Source organism: Danio aesculapii, chromosome 10 (assembly GCF_903798145.1).
Source record: "Danio aesculapii chromosome 10, fDanAes4.1, whole genome shotgun sequence".
In the NCBI taxonomy this organism is placed as follows: Eukaryota; Metazoa; Chordata; class Actinopteri; order Cypriniformes; family Danionidae; genus Danio; species Danio aesculapii.
In genome coordinates this window covers 27,083,655-27,110,723 of record NC_079444.1, presented here as the reverse complement: position 1 = coordinate 27,110,723, position 27,069 = coordinate 27,083,655, and the positions used below count along the sequence as shown (strand labels likewise).

Below are 27,069 nucleotides of genomic sequence, written 5' to 3'. Positions count from 1 at the left end.
ATATTATACAGTTACTGTAATGAAGAGGGCTATTTAAATGTCAGCAGCTGATCTTGTGTAGATGTTAGTTTGTACAGGGACCTGCAGGCTCCGGTCTCACTGTATAACCGTAAACAGCTGACACGATCAAACAAGAACCTCCTGGAGTAACCGTGTCTTGTATCCTTTTTCTTTTCTCAGCTGTTCCACTCTTACCCCCCAGCGGTGTCTGGCATTCCGCCCGTCATCCCACCGACGGGGCCCTTCGGATCTCTGCAGGGAGCGTTCCAGCCCAAGGTATCACCATATCAAACACTAAAAGTCAGAGATCTCCCAAAACTAACCTCCTGTGCTGTTCTGAGTGTACTTGTGCACGCATGGAACAGATCTGGCTAAATATAAACAGATCTCAGTCTGTTTCTTCTATGATATCATGTATAGGTACAGTATCTGCAGTCAATAGTGAATCTGTTTCTATGGTCATGTTCCCCAGTTAGCTATATATGCTAGAGTGCATCAGAGATGAGGCTGGATGGTTTTTTATCTTGTGATTGTCTGAAAATACTAATGTTTTGTCTTTGTGTGTGCATTATAGACCTCAAACCCTCTCGACGTGGCAGCCAGACCTGGAGCTGTCCCACACACACTTCTTCAGAAAGACCCCCGGGTAAGCAAGCCAAACAGTGGTATTTTTAACCTTGTGCTAAATGACAGTATGGGCAAGCTAACCATTGTATTTGTTATACTGTTGCCCACATTGGTATGCAGGCAGTGACAGGAAGGGGAATACTCTGAATTCTGGCCTAATTATTCCACAAAATGCTTCATTAGAAAGGGAAATTTTAACATTTTAATTTGGTCAGTGATGAAGTGATGCTCGGATGCTAATTAAAAGTCCTGAGTGACAGCTTTGTGTCCCTAATCTCTCTCTCTTTTTTCCCTCTCCTCTCTAGCTGACAGATCCGTTCCGGCCGGTTCTCAGGGTAAGACTGCTTTATCAGTTATTCGGTTTGTTTCCCCACAGGACTCTGCAGGAAATAGAGTAAAAGCTCATTACAGTTTAATCCCACCTTGCACCGAGCACCTGCCTTCCACTCCGCAGTCTCTTTAATTAGCTGTGCGCTGGGACTTGACAGTCTCATCTCAGTCTATAGGAGACACACTATATGACTCCCTTATCTGAAAACACTTTGTATTGACATTTGGCGGAATTCATTTGCAGCCGTTCCTAAAAATCATTTGAAAGTGTTCAAAACATATTCAATTAAATTGGAAAATAATCTTGTCAGATGCACCCAACATTGTTCTGTAGGAGTGTTTGCTAGATTTAGAAGAACACAGTTAAACTCATCTGAATTCGCTGATGTGTAAACAGCTTTTCTTTCTGTCTCCACAGAAACCAGGAAAGTGGTGTGCTATGCATGTTCATATAGCCTGGCAAATTTACCACCACCAACAGAAAGTCAAGGTGAGATTTGCACACACAACCTCCAATCGAGATCACCTCTATATTTGGAAATAAATATTCTTTGTGCCTCTTTTTTTAACATAATGGACCCTTTCAGAAGACAGTTTTGAGGCGTTTAATGATCATCATAATATAAATCCTTGATAGTTTTTAATATTTTGATTTTGAAAAAGCGTACGAACGTTTATATGTATTTATGAATGTATTATATCATCTTTGAGTCAAATTACAAACAACAAATTACTGTTTATGCAAGCAATCTTTCTAATTTCTATGGGGCTGAGAGTAAATTTGACGTTATTCTCTCCTCTGGCTGCCGTCATCAGTCTCGCACTATATTTTTTCCTTTTTCTGAAAGTCTTGATAACACTATTGTGGCATTTTTCTTTTATTATTTCAGCAAATAGGATTGTAAAAAAATTCTTTGTTGTACTCTCCCATTTACTGTGCTTTATTTACCCAAATATGACACCTTCCGCTACTGAGAAAACCGAAAAGGAGAAAAGGGTCTATTAACAGAATAAAGTGCAACCTTCATTACTGACATACTTATTATGAGAGGTATCACATATGTTCTCTCTCGTGTCTTGCCTTCTCCAGCAGCAGATGCAGGTTGACCCACACAAACTGGACTTTGGCCTCAAACCAGAATTCCTAAGTCGACCTCCAGGCCCCACTCTTTTTGGAGCCATACATCACCCTCATGACTTGGCACGACCTGCATCGCTTTTCTCAGCAGCAGGTGAGTGGACTATCCAAATCTTCACTGAGAGTTTGGGGAGAGTTAAGAGTGTAGTTTCAATATCACCAATACAGTATTTTTTACTGCACTACAGGTATAGTCTATATATATCACTATATTGCCTTTTTCGTAAGACACCAATCAGGTTATACTATAATGAAATATAGTGGACATTTGATTCTGAAAACATTCTGCTTTTATAATGTTTGCAGTGTAATTTCTGTTGTTTTACTCCTCTCAGGATGTATTATCATAGCATTAAAAAAAAACCCTATTAGGATATAGCTGAACGACTTGAATGTTTTCTGTCTTTCAGGGTCCACGCATCCCACAGCTGCACCTTTTGGACACCCTCCACATCATCCTAGCAACTTTCTTACTCCAGCACCTCATTTAGGTAAACTTACAAGCTATCTTCATGTTCCTCCACTAGAGGTCACTGCACACCTTTTACTTATCACTCACACAGAATACATTTTTTCATTCCAAAGTCCTGCTTTTTTATTGGTTTTAAAGTCACATCTTTTGTGCCTTACACATAAGTGCCACATTTTCAAGACTCACTGTCAAGTTAAAAGAATTTGCCACTCATCAATATGTTTTAAAGCATTGAGCCGGTCAGAACTTTGAGGCGGGTGCAAGCGTTGCAAGCTTCTGTTTACAGAGTTGGTCTGACAACTGTTTAATTTCATGGCAACGTGGTGTTTTTTTCTCCAGCCTTTCCAATGGCTGCATCTCACAAGAGATGAGGGATATTTGTAGGCTGAGGTCTCTAATGCTCATAGAGGACCAGTGTCATGCAGTGGAAGTCCCTAGTAATCCTAAAGATCACTGAATATATTTACATGAACACCAATAATCTGATTTTAATACGATTAAGACAATACTCTGATTAAGAGTCTACCATGTAAACAGTGATTTCTTAATCAAACTAAACAGAAATCAGATAAAACATGTGGAATAGTGATAGAATAGTGGCCCTGCATGAGCAGGAATGGGCACCTCTGGCCTAAGAATTACTGAACACTAGTGTGAAAACAAGTTGGGTTATCTGTTCATTTGTGGACTAGCTGATCTATTGTAAATATAAGCTGGAATTGTTTAGTGAATTGCTCAGTCAGTTTTCTAATTCTTTGGTCTTGTTTTGATAGAGCCCTTCAGCAGACCCCCTTCATTTGGAGGTCTGGCCTCATTAAGCACTGCAGCCTTTGGTGGTCTGGGAAATCCAGCACTCGGTGAGTGTCAATTAGTCACAAATTGTTGTTTTTTTGAACATTCCTCTTTAGTCCACCTGTAATCATTCAGAAATGCAGTACATGTACAGGGGTTGGACAGTAAAATGGAAACGCCTGATTTTAGCCCACAATAATTCATTAGTATGGTGTAGGGACTCCTTTTGCATGTGAGTTGCACATTTAATTCTGCAGTGAGTTGGGCAACCGTGGTTTCATGTTTTTTGGATACAATCTGGGTTAGCACCCGGACATCCTTTAGACATGACTTTCCTCTTGCGTCCACAGTTACTTTTGTTGGTTGTGGTTCGACCTTCTTGGTGGTATGCTAACATTACCCCAGATACCACTGCTCTTGGTACATCACAAAAACTTGTTTTCTTGGTCACAGAAGAGCCAGTGACAATTTGTCCTCTTTTGAACTCTGATATGTCACCCATAATGTTTGCAATGTAGTATTTTAGGCAAAACTGTGCTATTACTCCGTTAATTAAACCTTCACCCTCTGCTCTTACTGGTGGAATGTGCAATCAATAAAGACTGGCTTCCAGGCTGCTCAAATTTAGCCATGAAACCGCCAACATTAAATTGGCCAGTTTCATCGTCCAACCCCTGTATATATCTCAGTTATTCAAATAATGTTTAAGAGGGGGAAAATGTCAGCAATTATCTGATATCAAAGAATACTCTCCGCATGAAGCAAAACATTCCAAATGAATCCATTTCATTCTCCCAGCATCCAACTCTGTGTTTGGCCACAAAGATTCACCCAGCGCACAACAGCACTTCAGCGGCCCTCACGAGCCATGGAACAGACTCCATCGCACACCACCATCCTTCCCCACTCCACCGCCCTGGCTCAAACCTGGAGAATCAGAGCGCAGTGCTTCAGTCAGCTCACATGAGAGAGAACGAGAGCGGGACAGAGAGAGAGAGCGGGACCTGGACAAGAGGGACTCATCAGTCAACAAGGACGACAAAGAACGGTGTGTAGATTATAACAACACACTAATTAAGACATAGTTTGTCAAGAATTAGACATGGTTTAGCTATTGAATTGTATATGTTTAAGGCTGATTTGTTTAACACTTGTTCTACATCTAGACTTGGTCATTACAATGTGATTTATTCTGGTTGTATACATTCTATATTGAAATGTGTTAAATAAATTAACAATTTCTTCAACACTTTAAATTAGACAATGGAACATATTACCTTTCTGTCTGGACACTTTTTTACTGACCACATTGTAAAAATGGCTGGTTTTGTGCATTTTAGGCCAGTAGTTCGTGATGTCACCTTGTAAAAAGTACTCGCACATATCTACAGTATAAACTGAACATGTAATACACATCACATGCACAAGATGTCAGTGATGTCACATATATTCTTATAGTTGTACAGAGAGATGACGATTGTTAGTATTATTATTAACAGCAGCAGCATCATTTAATACAAACCCAGAAAAGGTGAGCACATACTCATTTGCTGTATAGTAATGCTCTTTTTTTCTTATACCTTTAGGGAATCTGTGGAGAAGAGGCACCAAAGTCACCAATCCCCACTTCCTGTTAATCCTCTCACTCTGCTGGGTCACACTCGGCCATCTGAGCCATCCCGAAACCACATCACTTCCAGCGAGCCTAGGGACAAAGACAAGGACAAACCCAAAGATCGGGAGAGAGATCGAGAGCACTCAGACTGGAAAGACTCTAACACAGACGAACACAAGCTGAAGGAGAATCATCACAGTGACAAAGACACTCCTGTCATCCATGATGGCCGCGTTTCTGAAGACAAACCAGCCAATCGGATTACAGCGTCACCCTACATGCGGCCTGGCGGCATGGACCGGGTGAACGGCGGCCTGACTCGAGACATTCTGGAGAAAAAGGCTGAAATCACTTATGAGAAGAAAAGCAGTGAGGTAAAGGTAAAAGAAGAACGCAAAGAGGAACAGGATGGTCCCACGGAGAGATCGCCAGAGCAAAGATCTACACCGCAAGCACCACCTCCTCCTCCTCCCCATCCTCATCCTCCTGCTGCTCTACACCCTCCTTCTTCAATGCCAGTGCCCATGGGCATGGCCAGCATGCACCCCATAAACAGTATCAGTAGTTTGGAGAGGACTCGTATGGTGGCGCCCTTCATGGGCATCAGCCCCATTCCAGGGGCAGAGAGGTTTCCCTATCCTGCGTTTCACTGGGATCCCATGAGGGACCCTTACCGAGGACTGGACATCCACCGGAGGGATCCATTAACTCGGGAACTTCTCCTACGGAATGACCCTCTGCACCGGTTAGCAGCGCCTCGACTGTACGAAGCAGAGCGTTCATACCGGGACCGCGAGCCTCATGACTTTAACCGAGACCACCCTCACGGACTAATCCTAGAACAGCGGCGGGAACAAGAGCGAGCGCACTTAGAGGAGAGGGAGCGCCTGCACCTGCTCCGAGAGGACTATGAGCAGGGCCGTCTGCACCCCATGCATCACCCTGTTCTAGATGGACATCTCCCGCACCCCGGCCTCATGGCCCCCGGACTTCCCAGCATGCACTACCCTCGTGTAAGTCCTTCCTCTGCTGTGGCCGCCGCAGCCCAGAACGGCATCCTCAACAAAACCCCTCCCACCGCATCACTCAGTGCTCCGCCCCCTCTAATCCCGACCCTGGGTGCACGCTCCTCGTCCCCCAGACGGACTACACCACTCGGGCCTGACATCAGAGACAGACCCCCTTCACACACACACAAAGACATCGAGGCCCGATGAAACCTCAGAAGCGAGCACTTGAGGCTGTATCATATCTGTGTATAGACTGTGCGTTGGTTTCTGTGTTGCGTTTGCTTTTTGTACAAAAGACTGGGATTTTACACGCTCTCTTAACCCTGTCTGCTCCTCCATTGGTGTGTATTCTTAAACATGTACAGGACACTGAGCAAGTGGACAAGTGTAGATCTCAAACACGGTCAAGGGGATGTTTTTTGGAATGTACAGGTACCTCAATACATTGTAGATATGTGCAAAGTTGGTGTGTTTCTCTGATTGAGGAAAAAAATGTAAGGTACAAATATGCAAATGGGTGTTATGAAAGCTTTACTTTGAAATGCTGTACATAATGGGCAGTGATCAAGAGGAGCGCAAGTGCACAGGCTCTGGTTTTAGTTTAATGCTGCATATGAATGGTTTAGTTCGAGAGACCACATCCCTTCTTTCAACTATGCAACTCATGCGTGGGCTTTCTCTATCAGTTTCTCTCTCTCTCCTAGAGGACTAGCGGTGGCAACTGGACCCCCTCATTCTCCTGTCGCAGCAACACTACATGCTTACCCATCAGGCAGATTCTCCCTAGATAAGAGAGTTTGACTCAATCAGACTCCTCAACTCTTGATCTTCGAGCTATACAAATCTGTGTTGACAATCCTTACAAATCCACCAATGTATCAAGAACTTAAAAGCGAAATCTTTAAATGAATGAAATACCTCCAAGTCAAATGTATGGCAATTTGAAAAAGATGACAAACGTGACACCACATCCCATCGTGACTTAAAGACGGTGTGGAGTTTGATGATTCCCTCTTGGTCTATCTGTATTAAAGTGTTCTGTATCTACACGATGATCAAGCCAGTCGTACGCTATGGACAGTTTGTTTTTAATGAGCAGAGATCTATTTTAGTAGTCCATGGGAGGGATAGTTGTGCGCTTTTAAACTCTGTGAAATTCAGATGTTGTGCAGTGTTTTTCTCTTCTTTTTTTCCTTTAATTTCTCTCCTTGTTTTTGTTTTCTTCAAATCGAACATTAAAATGTCCACTGAAGCAGTAGTGGGTAGTCAATACGTATTGCAAAGAGATTGTAAGAAACTTTTTTGCTGTTTATCATGTACGTAAATAAAAAATGAAGTCCTTTCTAGATCATGTACAAAAAAAGGGTGAGGCGACAGCATGCTCCTCAGTTAAACTTGTGTTATGTAAATTGTGCCATGTTATTAAAAAATGTGAACTAATCCTCTCCTGATGTTTACCTTTTCAACATTTACTGTCCTAAAATAATGCGTAATCATTTATGAAAGGCTGAGATTTTTGCACTTTGATACTCATACATGATTATGAGTATGATGGCACAATATAAAGTAAGAGCCTTTCATTTTCAGAGTCCAGTGATTGGTGCTCGAACCACTTTTTTCTTACAGGATGAAACAATAATATTCCCAATACCAAAACATTTATAGGGACTTGCAGGTGATCTCAATGAGCTTCATTCATCAAATACTGCACATAAAATATACAAACTATATAAATAGTTAAAAAAAAAAAAAAAAAAATATATATATATATATATATATATATATATATATATATATATATATATATATATATATATATATATAATAAATTAAACAAATGTTTAAAAAAGATAATTTTTCAAATCTATTTAAATATCTGTATATCAGAAAATTGGTCCAAAAGACCAAGCTGGCCAGGGTGTGATTTACCTACAGGCTACAGTTTTTAATAAGTTTTAATGATAACACTTTATTGTGATGGTCTATTTGAGTATTAGTGGACTGTCTGCTTAATATCTGCTGATCCTTCAACAGACATTTAACTGACTATAAGAAACTTTGCTAGTACATCAACTTACACTAACCCCAAACTCTCAGTCTACTTATTATCTAATGAGAATTAGTGTGCATGTAGATGCAATGTAACTAAATTAATAAATTAGTATTTTTAAAATAGGTTTATTTTTTCATACTTTATTCAAAATTGTAATCTCATTATTTATAAAACAGGAAATCACTACGGTAAGCACTTTGACTAAATTGTAGGAAATATTTTTGTTGCATCAAAATATGTGGTCATGATCACCAGCCGACAAGCTAATGCAGCAAATATTAGTGCTTAAAATGTTACTGAAATGCAGTATTTAAACCTATTTATTATTCAGAAATTTGAGAAATGAACTGCAAAAAGACCCACTTTTTGAGAAAAAAGAACCACCTTTTCAATAGGCTGCCTATATGGGCCTGGCCTTACAAATGTATAACACAATATATTTAGCGAAGCAGTCCAAGTCCTTTGCTTAAAAGTGTCGACAGACAAGAATTGCTAATCTTACTTTATACATGCTTTAAAAAAAATGAAGCCTCAATCTTTGGATAGTTTATGTGATGTTCTGCAAAGTTTGTCTGAATTCTTAAGAAGCAAGAGTGAGTGAATGGTGTGAAGAGCGCGTGTAATATTACTTAAAATATATCAAACCTAGAAGTATTAATCATATTTATAGCATTCATTTTAAAAACAATTCATGAAATAGGCTCAATATTAAAATCAAAGACAGTAAAATAAATATAAATATAAAAAAATATATATTTATATATATTACTTTTGTTTTTACTGTGTATACATTAGACTCTAGCTAAAATCCTCCAAATAAAAATAGAATAAAGAAAACAAACATTTATTATTAGGCTGTAAATAGGAAGACACTAAAGGGTGAATAGACACCATTTATATTCAATAGTTTATGTCAATGTTTAGAGACAGACTTACTGTAATTGAGAAGACGGTGACGCTTGAACTGAGGAGAATCTCCAGTCTGTAGCTCAACACTCAACAGCTTGATCTCAGATCTCTAAAGGTAGAGGAAAACACATATCTGACATGACAATCCCTCACACCTCAGAAAAGCAGTACTGCAAACATTCAATATCAAGGTCAAAGTTTCCTTTTTAAATCAGTCTGTTTCTGAAAACTCATTTTCTATATGAATAATTCTGGCGCAAATATAAAATATGTCATTACAGCAATAGTACAAACACGATGGATTCAGCAGATTTCGTTTTCTTCTCAACATTTATTTTATTGAACCGACCGACAGACATGACCCTCTCCAGACAGAGTAAATTATGAACATTATGAAACTAGCAATTCATGTCTAACATTATTCACTTCTAATATTTTATCTAAGATATAACCCGAGTCAGGGCGTCACAGTGGCGCAGTAGGTAGCATGATCGCCTCACAGCAAGAAGGTCCCTGGTTTGCATGTTTTCCCCGTGTTCGCGTGGGTTTCCTCTGGGTGCTCGACTTTTCCCCACAGTCCAAAGACATGCGGAACAGGTGAATTGAATAAGCTAAATTGGCCGTAGTGTATTTGTGTAAATGCAAGAGTGTATGGGTGTTTCCCAATGTTGGGTTGCATCAAACATATGCTGGATAAGTTGGTGGTTCATTCCGCTTAGGCGCCCCCCTGATTAATAAAAGGACTAGGCCGAAAAGATAATGAATGAATGAAAAACCGGAGTCATAGTGAACGTCAAACGCAGGCAGATTTTTAACCACTAGAGGGCGCACTAAAATACTTCAACTTCTAATAAGTTAGAAGAGCAGTGTAAGAAACGCCACGAGATGGAGCTGCTCAACAACAACCCCAAAGCTGTCCTAAATCCATCACTAAAGGCTCAATGATTTCCAACAACACATTCATCAAATGGAACTGACGTGTAAATATAAAGACAAAATGTTGCATAATTAATAAAACTGCAATATGCACTAGTGTCTGGAAATAATAACTAAATCAAATGTTAAACAAGAATTTGTAACATTTGTTGTTGTTTCAGAAAAAATCTAACGTCACACAAACATAAAACCTCTGGTCTAAAGTCAAGAAATTGTTGTACAGTAGAATGTACAGTAATAGTAGTAGACCTTTTTAATGTGGTGATGTCATTGGCCCATGACCATTTCCTGCTTGTTATTAAACTATTTCACAACGGTAACGGAGGCAATTCAGTCATAACTTAACTTTAAAGCAGCCGTCATAACATTATTTATTAATATGTGGACATTTTTAGAAACTATGGAGATTAAAAATGTAAAACAGGAAATAGATTAGGACCATTGTTGTTGTTTACATCACTTAAAATGGCAATTATAAAGTACAATTATAAAACCTTCAAATAAAAAATGTTTCACACTCACCATCAAACATCTTTTGAAAGAATGTAATGATTGCAGATAATGTCACGTACATCAACAAAACAACTTAAAAGCTCAAATAAAAAAGATCCAGCAACAGATTCAAGTCTTTTGGTACATCTGCAGTTCTACTGTTGCCAAACTGTCTGAATTCAACTGTAAAAACATTCTTGCTACCATAAGCTTTTCAAGTTTCTATTGAATATGTAACTTACTTGCACAAAAACTTGGTGCAAAAACATTTTCATGTCTACATAATTAGGTCACACTTTATTTTGAGGGTCTTTTTGTTGAATTGAAGTTACATTGCATCTACATGCCAACAATTCTCATTATTATAAGTAGACTGTTAGGTTGGGGTTAGGGTTAGTGTTAAAAACCCTAAGTTAACATCTACTTGCAAAGTTTCTTATAGACAGCTAAATGTCTGTTGAAGGAACAGTATCAAGCAGACAGTCTACTAATACTCAAATGGAGCATCAAAATAAAGTTTTTTTTTATTTTTTTATATTTATTTATTAATGCTCTAGTACATATGGACATGGCCTTAGTCATACAGAAACTGAACACTAATGCTTTCCAGTAGGATACCTGCATGTTCCTTACAGGATTCCTGTAGGCCAGCAGTATATTTTTGTTAACGACTGGAGTTAATGACCGAGTCCCCTGAAAAATCTGATTCATTGGATTTACACATTTTTTATGAGGTAAGTGATTGTAAACAATTTATACGGGCTGAAACTAAACAAGCTAATTCAATTTAGTAATGTTCACATTTCCACATGTTTTAATGACAGCGAAGAACAGAACACTGAGAACAAAAATGTAACTCATTATAACTGCAGTGGCTCCGTGGTTAGCACTGTCACCTCACAGCAAGAAGGTCACTGGTTCGAGTCCCAGCTGGACCAGTTTGCATGTTCTCCCACGTGTTTGCATGGGTTTCCTCTGTGTGCTCTGGTTTCCCCCACACTCCAAACACACGTGCTATAGATGAACTGAATAAACTAAATTGGCCAAAGAGTGTGCGTGTGTGTGCGTGCGTGCGTAAATGCAAGTGTATGGGTGTTTCCCAGCACTGAGCATTTCATTCTGCTGTGGCGACCTCAAAAATAGAGACTTAGCCAAAGGAATATGAATGACTGAAAGTAATCTGTAATGTACTGTAAAACTATACTTGACAAGGCTCACTTCACTATAGTTTAGAAGTTGCACGACTCTGACTACTACTACATATTTAACAGAATTTGGAGAAGAGTAAAAATCTATTTCATAGGCCGCTATTATTAGACCCTCAAAAAAAACAGTAAACACACACACACACAAACACACACACACACACAATCACTAAAAGGGAGGGATGGTTCACCTAAAAACATCATACATTGTCATACATTGTTCTTCATTGTATGGATTTAAACCTTTATGAATTTCTTTTGTTGAACACAAAAAGAAGAGATTTTGAAGAATGCTGACTGCTGGCACCAATGGATTTATTTAGTTAATGGATTCCAGCTACAAGTATTTTTTTTCAAAAACATCTTTTGGAAATATAGATCTTCATCATTCATTCATTTTCTTAATCCATTTAATAATTTTGGGTTGCCACAGCGGAATGAACCGCCAACTTATCCAGCATATTATTTACACAAAGCAGATGCATACACTCTCATTCACACACAAACACTACGGACAATTTCGCTTATCCAATTCACCTTTAGTGCATGTCTTTGGACTGTGGGTGGAGAACATTCAAACTCCACACAGAAATGCCAACTGACCCAGCAGAGGCTCGAACCAGCCACCTTCTTGCTGCGAGGCGACAGCCCTACCCACTACGTCACAGCGCCGCCGGAAATATAGATCTTGTACATCAAATAGATCTCGAACAAGTGAAGGGTGAGTAAGTGATGAGGGGAATTTTGGGTGAATTTTACCTTTGACCACTTGTTTGACCAGAGGAAAACAAACCACTACCACACTGACTGAACATTTCAGGCACCAAACAATTCAATCACGTAATCTCAGAGAAAACCCCACACTGCTTACCTGATAGCAGCAGATGGCAGCAAAGCTCTTCCTTCAAACCTGGAAGGCTGATGTGGAGGAGTGGTTTCTGGCAACCCAAGCAGAAAAGAGCAGCTGGAGAGAGAACAGGTGCAGTGGAGGGTGTGGCGCTGCTGTTCTCCTCATCTGAGAGCCGGTCGGGCTGGTTATGAGCAGAACCACAGGCATGCAAACAATGAAGGCCGCCAAACAGGAAAAACCCTTCAGGACCAAAAGCGGGGCAGATTTTAATCAAGCGACAGAGAAAACAATGCAAGGAGGAACTAGCGTGACATCAAATTCTGTGAAACACACGATCAAATTACAGACAGAGGCGTTGTTTGCATTTCCGATCATCAAATTATATAACGTCCGGTTTTTGTGTTAATTAAAAGCTGTTCCATCTGAATCCACTGAGTGACACATGAGAGATCCGTCAATCAAGCGCTGAATTTCATCTTCATTTCCTCCGGCTCAAATCTAAAACATCCTCTCCTTTTTTTCCCTCCATGTTAAGATGCTAAAGAATCTCAGTGGAGTGCATCAATTCAGCCATGGAGGGGATTAGACACAAATACTCAATCTCATGCCTGACAACAATAATAATTACATGCATCCAGAACACATTCACGCACAAAATCCGTGTCTATTTCTGGTGTTACATACTGCACACATTGCTCAATATTCCAGCGAAGTCTATATTGTTTGTGCGTAAATGAACGAGACCTTGTAATGAAATATCATCTTTGAAATGTAGCCTTGCGGGCATGTCTGCGGAAATAGTTTTCCATTTAAACCGATTAAGACAACTGAGGAGTTTCCTTGTACTGTATGAAGTTACAGTGCTCTGCATAAAAGAGTACACCTCTTAAGATATCTCCTTTAAAGTAATATTTTCTATAGGATTCAATACCACATGTGCATTAGAATAGCCAGTACCAAAGCCAAAACTTGAACTAATCGAACAACACTTAAAAGATCATGGAGCACAGATTTGTACACCCCAATGAATACGTTATCAAAACATAAATATTGTACATTTAGTTGAAACTTTTAAGCTTTTTCTTTTTTTGCCACAACTTGTATAATCTTTCTGTTCCTGAATTTATTAGGTTACCAAACTCTTATTTTAATGAATATAACTTTAAGATAACTTTTTAGATTAAATCCATTAAAATACACTCACCGGCCACTTTATTAGGTACACCTTACTAGTACCGGGTTGGACCCTTTTTTTGCCTTCAGAACTGCCTTGATCTTTTGTGGCATAGATTCAACAAGATACTGGAAATATTCCTCAGAGATTTTGGTCCACATTGACATGATAGCATCACAGTTGCTGCAGATGTGAATCTCCCGTTCCACCACATCCCAAAGGTGCTCTATTGGATTGAGATCTGGTGACAAAAGGCAGTTTGAGTACAGTGAACTCATTGTCATGTTCAAGAAACCAGTCTGAGATGATTCACACTTTATGACAGTCGCGTTATTCTACTGGAAGTAGCTATCAGAAGATTGGTACACTGTGGTCATAAAGTGATGGACATGGTTAGCAACAATACTCAGGTAGGCTGTGGCATTTACATGATGCTAATTTGGTACTAATGGGCCCAAAGTGTGCCAAAAAATATCTCCACACCATTACACCACCACCACCAGCCTGAACCGTCAATACAAGGCAGGATGGATGCATGCTTTGTTGATGCCAAATTCTGACCCTAACATCCGAATGTCGCAGCAGAAATCAGGACTCATCAGACCAGGCAATGTTTCCAATCTTCTATTGTCCAATTTTGGTGAGCCTGTGCGAATTGTAGCCTCAGTTTCCTGTTCTTCTGGAGTGGCACACAGTGTGGTCTTCTGCTGCTGTAGCCATTCTCTGTAAACCCTAGAGATGGTTGTGCTTGAAAATCCCAGTAGATCAGCAGTTTCTGAAATACTCAGACCAGCCCGTCTGGTGCAAACAACCATGTCACGTTCAAAGTCACTTAAATCCCCTTTCTTCTCCATTCTGATGCTCGGTTTGAACTGCAGCAGTTGGTCTTGACCATGTCTACATGCCTAAATGCATTGAGTTGCTGTAATGTGATTGGCTGAGTAGAAATTTGCGTTAACGAGCAGTTGGTCAGGTAATAAAAAGTAGGTAATAAAGTGGGCGGTGAGTGTATTATCTATATTCACTGAAAAATGTATAAAAATAATTATCAAAAGAGGTGTACTCATTTACACTGTGACTCTCCAAAAAGTCCCTGATTCCTGTGAACAGACTGAAATAAGCCAGAGATTCGTCTTCTGTGTTTCACAAAACACTGATAAGACAAAAACAGCTGCTATGGCTCCAAACAAGATTCAACAGTTCAGCTGTATGAATAACGTTCACAGCACAATGTAATATTTATGGAATGCACTGATGCACTGAAATACAACATTTAAGCTGTTTTACTGATGATTTGGATTCTGTTTTCACAGAGAGCGAGATTGCTGCCGTCTGCAGTAATATTAATGCACGTTGAGCTTATCAGTGTGAAACTCATCTTATCATAACACACCAAAACCAGCGCATGATGTGTCAAGATAACAGAGGATTTTTTCCCTCTTTCAATTTCTGATGCCTTTCATGGATCAGCGAGGGTATAATTGCTTGAAAAAATTTGCATGCATCAAACATTTGAAGAAATATAAAAAAAAACGGTGCTAATCCATATAGATAGAGTGACAGAGGATGTAAGTTAAAAGCTTTTTTGAATATTAGCAAAAAAAAAAGAAAAAAAAAATTTTTTTTTGCTGATTTATTAAAAAAGAAAAACTGAAATATCACATAATCTTACGTATTCAGACTCTATGCTGTGACCCTCAAATATTTAACTCTGCTGTGAGTTAATGAGGGATATGCTGGATGAAAACCTTTTCCAGAGTGCTCAGGACCTCAGACTGGGCCGAAGGTTTACCTTTCAACAAGACATTAGGCTGAATGTTTGACGGCGTCTACCGAAATGAGGACGTTATTTAAAAAAAAAAAAAAAAGTTTTTTCACTGAGTTATTAATGGAGATTTTTTGTGGTTTTACATTTTGGATGGTGCGCTGGACTATCCCTCCGTTAGTGGCGAGACCACTCTATGTACGATGCCAACTGTCGGTCAGTGAGTAAACGAATATAATGAATAAAAATGCATAGGCCTATGCATATAGACATATAATGTAATGCTGTACAGTAACCAGTAATTTGCGTGTTTCCGTTGTCTTCATTTTAATTGTTTCGTGATGATGCGATGGTGTGCTTTGTCTGCCTGATTCCTGCTTAACTGGGTGGGTTGTGTGACGTATGATTAGGGGGACGTTCTGGAGGCGGGGTTTGTATGCCGCACTGCGAGTTATCGTGCTGACAATGGAAATGTGACATGATTTCTGCCTCACTGCTCAACCTCCTGGCTGATTGGCCCGGCCCGATAAAAGCCCTGGCTCGCACTAGCCTGACAGTGGAAATGCGGCTAATGACCCTAAAGCACACAGCTAAAATAATGACGGAGTGGCTTCACAACAAATCTATGACTGTCCTTGAATGGCCAAGCAAGAGCCCTGACTTAAACCTAATTGAGCATCTCTGGAGAGAACTAAAAATGGTTGTCCACCAACGATTACCATCCAACCCAAAAGAACTGGAGAGGGTCTGCAATGAGGAATGGTAGAGGATCCCCCAAATCCAGGTGTAAAAAACTTGTTGCATTTTTCCCTAAAAGACTCATAACTGTATTAGATTAAAGGGTGCTTCAACTAAATATTGAGCAAAGGGTCTGAATACTTAAGACCATGTGATTTTTCAGTTTTTCTTTTTTTAATAATTTACCACAAATATCACCAATTTCGTGTGTTTCTGTCAATATGGTGTGCTGTGTGAACATTAATGAGAAAAATTAACTTAATGATTTCAGCAAATGGCTGCAATATAACAAAGAGTGAAAAATTTAAGGGGGTCTGAATACTAAGTAATTCACTGAGTTTAAATGCGTTTAACAGTTATTTTGCAAAAAGTATACAAATAAAATAGTCAATACTTTGTATATTTAAAGTAATATATTATTATTATTATTATTATTATTATTTCAGTTTTCAGCAATATTACATAAAAGCAGTTAATCTTCAAAACTCCTCTGACATCATTCCTGTTTTTTAAGACAACAAAAAAGAAAGGTCGAACTAATTAATCAAATCTAATCTTCTCAGAAATGTCATCTTTAATAAATCCTGCCATAGAACGACCATGATATAGACCTAGCTAAGGAATAAAGGATGGCAGGCAACTGAATAACCAGAAAATGTACTCAAGGTCTTTCCATAAATAAACATAACTTCATTGGAAAAATCAAGAGGAGAAAAATAAAACATGTATAGTATATTTATTTGAAACAACAGAACTCCTGTACGGCCCCATAATGCAGTCAAACCTGGCTCTACAACTTTTGTTGTTTGTTTTACCTAAAGACAACAGCACATCCTCCAAACTAATCAGAATCAAGCATTTAACAGCCCTGCAGTCTAAATTCAGTTATTTCCAGCACGCTATCTTTCCAGCACCATCTGGGCTATTTGATAACGTCAAGTTCTGAAGACCCTCACGCCGCACAAACCAGACCACATCAACCGAAAGCTCTCCAGCGATTATCAGCCGTCTCTCTCGTGAAGAGTCTGCCATCTGACCCTGAACTCGTCTCTCAGAGGAACATTATCCACACACACTGTACAGCAGAAGCTCAAGCCTGATCAGAGCGCAGTTATCTAAATATCACACACACAATCTGAGCCCTGGAGGCCCACTTAAACCCATGGGAAGACTCAATCTCTGTTAGAGACCGACACACAGAGACTCTCTAATTGCCTAACAGGATTTAGCCTCCGGTGTGAAATATATCCAGAGGAGGATATAGAGACATAAAGAGAGACAGAAAAGCGAGAGGTGAGAAATGGCTCCGTACAGCTAATTCAGCGGTCCTGACCTCTGCTCTCTGCGGGGAGGTTTCATACCACACATTATTCCAGATCCACAGCGGCGGTAATAGAGATGACCTCAATATGGCCACAAGAGAGGAAAAGAAACACACGCCATCGACCCTCTAACAGCCACAACCAAACACATTACCTGCTTGTTGAAGCCTCAGCACCGCACGTCTGTGTGAGAAGATTGACTGTAAATTAAATCCTGTCATGAAGAATTCACTGCATATAAAGCTGTTCAAAAACACCAGCTGTGAGTGACAGAGACACATTTTATTAGAGATCGTTAGTGGTGGAAAAAGTACTGAAAAATCATACTTAAGTAAAAGTACCATTACTTGCTTAAAGAGCCCATATTATACATGAAATAGGGTCATATTTAGGTTGTAAGGGTCTCCAACAACAGTCTAATATGCATGCAAGGTCAAAAACACTTTCATGGTCTTATAATCTGCATTTATTTTTACCTAATTATTCCAGCGACTCCCATATGAATCGTTCAGTGATTCATTTGTTCCCAAACCCCTCCTCAGCGCGAAGCTAATCTGCGCTGATGACAGCCTGTTGTGATTGGTCGACGACACTGACAGGCTTCAGCGCGAGACAGAGTGAAATGCCCAGCTGCTGCTAATCAACAATATAAAAGTAGTCACAGTGCACACACACTTCATAGTGGATTTTGGCTTTTTTTGACTTTTTCTGTTAGTGGGCGGGGCCGCAGGTTTCAAATCTCCCGGGTTTGCGCGCACAACTACTTGTGTTTCGTAGCCGCGTCATCACGAAACACCTAATGACTCGTTATCAAGACGACTCGTTTGAAGCACTATGAGTCAACTCTTTTATAGATGAATCAATAGTTTTAAACACTGTACACTTACAGATTTAAGCCTTAGCTGGATATTTCACTTCACTTAGAGCTGTGTGACACACTACATGAAAGAGCATTTTCAAAAACCCATAATATGGGCTCTTTAAAAATGTAGTGCAAGCAGAGTAAAAGTATCTGTTGTAAATATTACTCAAATATAGTCAGCGTCTAAGGACAATGTTATTTTGATGTCCAATATCGACGTCAAATGATGCTGATATGTGGTTGATAACACTCCATTTTTTCATCTCGTTTACATACACTATGAACAGTAGCTACGCTAATTATTTTCTTTATTCTCTATTTCCACCTAGTTATACTCATTCCTAGGCCCCTAGAGACTATGCAGCGCTATTGATGCAATCCAAGACCTACTTGGCAGGTGTGTTGAAGCAAGTTGGAACTAAACATTTCAGGACATCGGCCCTCCAGGACCGAGTTTGGACACCCCTGGAGTAAACATGCCATTTACTTCTATCAGTTATTCCCAATTACAACCTTGTCTGAATGGCACCTAATTCTAATGGGGCATTTTAGAGCAGATAATTATTTTCTGCTTTCGAGCACTGCAGGCCAAGTGAATTTAAACTATGTAATTATAAATATGTGGGTGTGTTAGTATGGATATTAGAAACTTATGTAAAAATTTGGGCACTCCTCTGTGGCTGCAAAATAATGTACTCTTTCTTTATAAAAGAAGATTGCAGTGAAATACTATTCGGTTTCTAGTGAAAGCTAGAAAATGTCATGTTTTTCAGACAGAAATACGTAGCGTAGCAGTATTGAGATGTGTGACATTAAAATCAAGCTGAAAAATAGGCTGTGCAAAAGTTTGGGCACCCTCTCTTTTGTGTGGTTTTCAAAGCCTGTAGTCACTTAATGCTCATTGATTACAAGTCAAAATTGATTTCAGCGACAATTCAACAATTCCAACACAGGTGCAACCAATCATGAAAAGGGATATTTAAGATAGCTGATTGCTAGTTGTGCTTCTTATTGTGAACCTGAATGTAGGAACATGGGAACCTCAAAAAAAACTTCCTAATGACCTCAAATCTAGGATAATTGACCAAGGTGAATTAGGAGAAGGAAGCAAAAAGCTATCACGAACGTTTAAAGTCTCTATCTTTATCGTCAGAAATATAGTAAGAAAATGTAAGGCAACAGGGACAGTCCTTGTGAAGGAAAGATGTGCTAGACCAAGAAAAATATCTGCAAGGCAAAGGCGAGGAATGGTTAGAATGGTCACAGACAAACCACAGACCACCTCCAGGAGCTCCAGGAACATTATGCTGCTAATAATGTCATTGTACATTGTTCCAGTTCAGCGCACTCTTCAAAGAACAGCTCAATGGAAGGTGATGCAAAAAAAAGCCTTCAAGAAGAGTCATTTGAGGTATGCAAAGGCTCATCTGGACAAGCCTGAATCATTTTGGAAAATATACTATGGACAGATGCTACAACCATAAGCACGCTTTGCATGGCAGACAAAGAACACAGCATTCCAGGAGAAGAGCATGCTCCCTACTGTAAAATATGGTGGGGGCTTCATCATGTTGTGGGGATGTGTGCAAGCACAGGTACTAGACACCTTGTCAGAGTTGAAGGTCGCATGGATTCCAACCAGTATCAGCAGATTCTAATGAACAATGTTCAGGAATCAATCAAGAGGCTGACATTACGACAAGGTTGGATGTTTCAGCAGGACAATGACAAAGCACAGTTCCAGATCTACCAAGTAATTCATGCTCAGACACGATCCAATGACCTAGAATGGCCATCCCAGTCCCCAGACTTGAACATAATCAAAAATCTATGGATTGAGTTGAAAAGGGCCGTTTTTGCTCAGCATCCATCAAACTTTACTGTACTATAGAGATTTTGCAAGGAAGAATGGCTCAAAATGCTTTCAGCAAGAATTCCGGGAACTTATGCTTGACTATAAGAAGCGTCTACAGGCTGTTATTTCAGCAAATGATTGCTCTACAAAATACTGATGTCCTTATTATTTTGGGGTGCCCATATTTTTGTACCTGCCTATTTTTGATATGGCTTAAATTGCATTACATCTGTTGATGAAATTAATCTTATGTCAGAACTGAAATGTTGCTTTTTCCCTAGGTATAAAATATATAAATATGAATTTTCTGATTTGAAAGGCCAGCAGGCTATGGCTTGCAATTATGAAATTCATCAGGGGTGGCCAAACTTTTGCAAAAGACTGTATATTGATAAAATGCTAAAATATATTTTTTTAATTATATAAAACAACACAATGGCATTAAGAGGTTAAACTCCTTTAAAACATTTTTACTTTCATGTTTATCTTCCAGATTGATTGCTTAAAAAAATTAATGGGATACATTTTTGTCCTCTATGGACCAGTGAATAACATTTTTATTTTATGCACAAGGGTTAATTATGGTATTTGTAATAAAATAAATTGTTACAGTATACAAATGTTAATCAACTGCCAAAGATAACTTGGTTACTACATTTTTACCACAATAAAACCATGGTTAACTTTCGTAAGTCAGCTGTTGATGTCCTAGCACTCAGAAATTACTATACAGAATCTTTAAGCAAATGCTTGAGCCAGATTACTCTGTAGGCCAAGGGTGGCTGCCCACTGAAGCCAAGCAGGGTTGAGCTTGGTCAGTACAATGGCGGGAAACCACCTGGGAAAACTAGGTTGTAGCTAGAAGTGGGGTTAGTATAGCCAGCAGGGGGTGCTCACCCACCCTGTGGTCTGTGAGGGTTCTAAGAGTAATGGGGACACTACTATGAAGCCACCATCATTTGGATTAGATGTTAAACTGACATCCTGACAGAAAAAATCCCATGGCTCTTCTTGTAAAGAGTAAATTATCTGCACAATTTCTATACATACTTACAGGAAAAATCCTGAAGGTATTTCGAAATCATTCTTAAAACTAAAAGCTCTACTTTTATTGTATGTAGACTGACATAAAACATTGAGCTTCAATAAAAGAAAGAAAACAAACAGGTCGCATTTCCTACCATCGGTCTCAATTTCCCTCTGCGAGTACCTGAAGTCTGCATTGCAAGTCCTGTATATGGAGTTTTTCACGGTTCTTTCACCAATGCTAATCTGCTGACTGTATAATTTGTTTGTCAGAAAAAAATGGGAAATTGCAGCTTCAAACTTTCAATCAAACTCCATTCAAGATTCTAGAATTTTATTCTTAATTATATGTTGTAAACTGGAAATTTTTCTAATGGCTACAACTTGACCTGCCATGACTGCAGAAAAATGCATTAAAAAGATTCAAAGACAAGAAATGTTTGGTTTTTTTAACAATATCTTAAAGGTACATTTCACTCTCAAATTGGCTGTTATTTTCCTTACCCTCAGATCTTCCAGGATGTCAATGTTTTTCTTTTAGCTGAAACTGGTCCTTGGTGATCCATAAAGTCAACAGTCAGCACTCTGAGAGTCAAAAAACATGCAGGCAAAACAAAATGAGCAGTAGGCAACGTTTGAAGTGGATCAAAAGCTTTCGTCAAAGTTGTCCTAAAACTACTGACCAACACCCATTCTTGTCTTAGGACAGTTTTGAAAAACTTTTTTGATCCACTTCAAATGTAGAGTACTGTATATCCTGTTTACTCATCACAGACTTCCAGAAAACTACCATTGTTTGAAAAATCATTTATGTACAGTTACACATTGCCAACAATTATTGAGTCTCTATGTACCACCTTAAATGACCAATACATTTATAGTAATATTAGTTTTTAATCATTCTCATTCTCTCAAATGTCCTGGATTTGCAGAACATACCCAGGATTCCTAGCAGCTTGTAACATTAATTATTTATCAGCAGTAGCGTAGCAACTTGTTGTGTGATTGAAACGGCTGGAAACAACAGCCTGTTTTACTTCTTAGCTATCTAACCTGGATCAAATAATGTCCAAGAAAGTGGATTACATAAGGCATGTGGGAATATTGCATTCTTACCCTTATATTACCTTTGAGAGTTTGTGTGTGTGTGTACCATCCTTAAACCCTAAAGTACAACCAATAGAGAAAGACTTTTGGAGAAACAGTCCACAGTGGGGTGGTGTTTTTTTTTTTCTTGAAAGTTTATCCGTTTGTAGGGCACTTGTTGAAATATTCACAGGAAAAACCATGGTGTGTTGCATGGGGGTTATTACAAGACTTTTAAAGGTTTATGAATAAAAGAAAAATTAAATTGTAATCAAAGTCACCATATATGGTTATTTGACCAACAAAGGATTACCAAGTCTTTGTTAGTTGATTACACAGACATGCTGTGAATGTGCCGTTGAGAGATTTTAACACATCTGATTAAAACCATATGGACAGGTTGCCCAACAGGCTCCACATTCCTCCATGTGAAGGTGGAGAGTAAGCAAATAAGAGTCCCGGCAGGCAAGGATATCTGTTATCTGCTTCCCAAACATGATGCATTCCAGACCGTGATACGCATTTACTCTTAGTGCTGGATATACAGATCACTCTTCATCCCTGATGGGACCAAAGCAATCAACAATTTGCTTCTGGTGGTTAACCCAGGCCAATCTATTTTGAATCTAAATAAACACATACCAACTGATAAATCTGAAATTTTCCATTGGTTTGGTCCTGTTTGTGCTCTCCCCACCTTCAGTACCACGGCTGAGGTAAGGTGAGTCCTATGAGCAAGGCACTGATCCCTCACTGCTCTGGGTGTGTGCGTTTGAATGAGCTAAAAGCAGAGCACAAATTCCCAAGCTTGAGTGACCATACTTGACCACATCACAACATTCCTTCCATATAAGTGAAAATGGGGTAAAAATATAAACAAACTTTCACTCGCATCCACAGGTAGTTCAAATAATTGAATCAGATTGCGTTTTTTGATGTAGATGGTCATGAGGTGTATTAAATACAAATTCTCACTTTTTTATACAAAGCAACTTATTGGGACATCATTTCACCAACATGAGAATCTCATGATCAGACTATTTGTGTGTTCTCTAATGATTTCATTCTTAAAATTATTAAATTCTTAATCTTTTTACCGTTGAAAGATCAGGAAGGAAATCAAAAGTGGACTAAAGAGAAATTGAAATGGCTGACGTAAACAGGAGTGGGTCTCCCTTGTCTACCTGCGATCTCATCAACCAAAATGCCTCCTAATACCAGGGCTCAAGGTTGGAACTTTAGACTTAAGACTTATTTTTTGCTACTTTCTACTTAATGTAACTTCGGGAGTCACTCAACTTGCATCAGTTAATCTGACTTAAAGCATTAGGTTAGAAAATGTACAACTTCAAAAATAAAGTTGAAACCTGTTTAACTTATTAGAATAAATTACATTAACAAATACATTATCAAGACTTTTTTTAGTTGTCTGGCTGTGTTGAATTGTAGTTCAGCTCTCTTAGTTCATTTAGTCAAGTCTAAAATTGAGTAATTAATTTAGTTCTGACTTATTTTTAAGCCAGAACCTAAAATGCAAAAAGTGTTGTGTCCCGTATATGGCCATATTTCATGACATCAAGTCTTGTTTTAGGTTTCTATACAAATCTTTGGTCTTTGTTAGACTCATATTTGAATATCTGCTGTTTGGAAGCACACAAAGACCAACAATTTTAGTGGTCTTGGTCTGTTTGTTTGGTGCACACTAAGGCTCATATGGCAGCATTCACATACACTACCTGACAAAAGTCTTGTCACCTATCCAATATTTAGAAACAAATAATAACAACTTGATCTCTAGTTGATCCTTTCGTATCACAAGTGGCTTATATGAAAGGCAAAGGCCTCTAGATTAAGCTTATTTTACCAGAATAAAATATGATCATGCCTTGATTTTTAATTATTTAATTAGGACAATAAGGTCTGACTTTGCTTAGACAAGTCTCGTCACTTAACCGATTTAATGTACAGTAAAGAATATAAAGTCATGGAGAAGTGGAAAAAGAATTAATGTTGTGTAAGACTCCTATGAGTTTGGTGGACTGCATCCATACATCTCTGCTATGACTCAAATAACTTCCTAATAAAGTCATCTGGAATGGCAAAGAAAGTGTTCTTGCAGGACTCCAAGAGTTCATCAAGATTCTTTGGATTCATCTTCGATGCCTCCATCTCACCCCAAACGTGCTCAATAATGTTCATCTCTGGTGACTGGGCTGGCCAATCCGGGAGCCCCTTGACCTTCTTTGCTTTCAGGAACTTTGATGTGGAGGCTGAAGCATGAGAAGGAGCGCTATCCTGCTGAAGAATTTACCCTCTGCTGTGGATTGTAATCTAATGGGCAGCACAAATGTCTTGACTCCCAAACCCTCTTCACTTTCGTCCGTGACAACCCCCCTCATCTTGACTTTCACCCGCGACACCTCTCTGCCTGCTCTTCACTTTCGTCCGCGACAAAACCACCCCTCCCCCCTCTCTACTTTTGTATGCAACACCTCTACATCCTCAGGTAATATGCCGGATCTGTTATCCCGATCTGTTCCGGGACCTCGCAATTCACAAATTAAGCACTGGTGAGAATCCTGGGTCTATGCGAGTTCCACTAGATCTTCTGCAGTATTGGTGATGATTGGGATGCAGTTCAACAGAAGATTCTGCCACTTTCCTAAATTATCAACTAGAAGTCGAGTTATTATTTGTTGCTCTAACAACAGGGATCGACGACAAGGCTTTTGTCAGGTAGTGTATATCCAAATGAGCCACACTAATCAAACCTGAACATATAACAAGACAATAGTGTTTTAACTAGAGAAAAGAAATGATAAAGCAAAGGCTTGAGTAAGACCACCGCTGCTTTAACAGGCTCCTGTTGTTTGGGTGCAGAGCATTACGTCTATAAGATAAATCCTCCTTTCCATGCTCACTCTGTGTACAACCCGATAACGTTACCGTGGAAACATGCAGCAAACCAACCAATCAGCAATCAACACCCTCCCTTTCAACCTGCCTGAGCTATGCAAACAATTAATACCTTCAGCAGGAAAAATAAAGTATGTGTTTGTGTGAATTGGGATGTTTCCACGTCCTCATCTCACTGACTGCCACTTGAAGCCCAAGGACAAGAGGAATAGCATGTCTAAGAGTGATGCTTTCCATTGTGTGGGATTAATGCCATGTGCAAATTCAAATCCGGTACAAAAAAAGACGGCCATCGGAAATACCCAACAGCACACAACACTGACTCTCAGAGTAAAAATGCAGCTTAGAGGCGGCGAATTTCCCTTACATTAACAAAATTACATTACACTCTAATGTGCTTTTGATGGCTTGAGCACGCCATCGCTGAAATTACCACATATCCACTGTGCAATTATTCCACCCAGAATTGCCTTAATGAAAAATACACTGACATTCAGCAGTTAATGACTTGCTCTGCACTTAATATGTCATTGCTTACTGGGGTCTGCTTTTTGTTACAAACGATCATCGATCAATTACTAGGACTGCAAGCCATTATGAGCATTCAGTTATTTCTACAGACATCAACATCATTGCAACTATTCATGTTATTGACTGCAGTTCAAAGCCAGTGAAAATGAGTAGATCTTAATAGGTGACATGAAGCCCGTCCTCATACAAGAGTAAAAACCATATTAAGAGTAAAACAAATATTACATATAGATTCAAGGCCTTACAGAGAGTTGCCATAATGTTAAAACGGCACCTGTAGGAACAGGTTATTCAGCCTCATACATAATACATTACAGTATTGTTCTGAGACTCTGTAACATTACACTGGATCAAATGTACAAGAGCTATTTTTCAGTTTGATTGCTAGTGACATAACTAAAATAATCTGCAGTTCGCACATAAAACTAATATTTGGCAATCATTATATCTTTCCTCAATAGGGAACCAAAGAACATATATTTTATTTGAAATGATTTTCTATAATTGACGTGTTGAGCCCCCTATACTGTAAGTCCTAAGTCATCCATATATACTTTTCTCATTTTCCAAAGCAGATACATTAGATTGGAGTTGGAAAAAGGGTGAAATTAAACATTTGCATTGAAAAGTTCTCACAAAGTTCTCACATCTCACTTGTGCTAATTTTAAACAATAAAATCGTTATCGATATTTATGGACCACACACTATTGTCAATAACGATTAAAAGAAAGTTTGGTATACATTTTCGATATGACCCACTGTTTTATTATTATGTACCTGCTGAGCGCGTGCCTTGGAAGGAATGCCAATAAGCTTAGGGTGTAAGTTTGTCATTTCCAATTGAGGCGCGCGACTTGCACAACGCACACATGGGAGCGCATTTTCCAGGTACACCTGGTTGAAAAACAGCAGAATTTTTCTGAATGCTGCGAGCGCACCGCGATTCATGTAAGAACAAACCAATCTGCTTCACGCTTTGTAAGGAATATACATGTTTCAGTAACCGCAGACTAATTACCTCAGACAAACACAGCACATCCAAGCACTGCAGTGCTTTTTACTTTTCTTCATAAGCTTACATCAGAGCTGCAGCAATGGTTTGTCAGTTAGTAGGTTTGTCAGGAAGTCGGTGGCTGTCGGCGGCGCACAGCCACAATTCAAGACACTGTTCATATTTCTGCCACACCACAGTATGCCATCTGAATAGTTTAGTTTTAAATAGCATGCAGATGTGCGCATCTGGTATGCGTTACTTTAAACTGTCATGTGCGTGCCGTGTCGCAGCGCTGAGTGGCGCATCTGAAATAAAATCCAGAACTAACACAAGATCTAGCTAATTTCATGGTTTGTTATAGGACTTAAAA

General features: G+C 39.1%; 1 protein-coding gene across 6 annotated transcripts in view; it reads left to right on the top strand.

The window, feature by feature from the left end:
• Positions 1-7,424, top strand: part of auts2a (activator of transcription and developmental regulator AUTS2 a) — a 568,280-nt gene extending 560,856 nt beyond the window's left edge. For 4 of the 6 annotated variants that reach the window (XM_056466218.1, XM_056466221.1, XM_056466217.1 and 1 more), the window contains 9 exons: positions 181-276; positions 575-646; positions 933-962; positions 1,376-1,447; positions 2,048-2,189; positions 2,506-2,586; positions 3,341-3,424; positions 4,158-4,407; positions 4,946-7,424. In XM_056466218.1, coding sequence (XP_056322193.1) covers positions 181-276; positions 575-646; positions 933-962; positions 1,376-1,447; positions 2,048-2,189; positions 2,506-2,586; positions 3,341-3,424; positions 4,158-4,407; positions 4,946-6,191 — 2,073 coding nt within the window. In that variant the 3' untranslated portion in view covers positions 6,192-7,424. The remainder of the gene's footprint in view (positions 1-180; positions 277-574; positions 647-932; positions 963-1,375; positions 1,448-2,047; positions 2,190-2,505; positions 2,587-3,340; positions 3,425-4,157; positions 4,408-4,945) is intronic. The other 2 variants (XM_056466220.1, XM_056466219.1) reach the window with 1 other exon arrangement.
• The last annotated feature ends 19,645 nt before the right edge of the window (positions 7,425-27,069 follow it).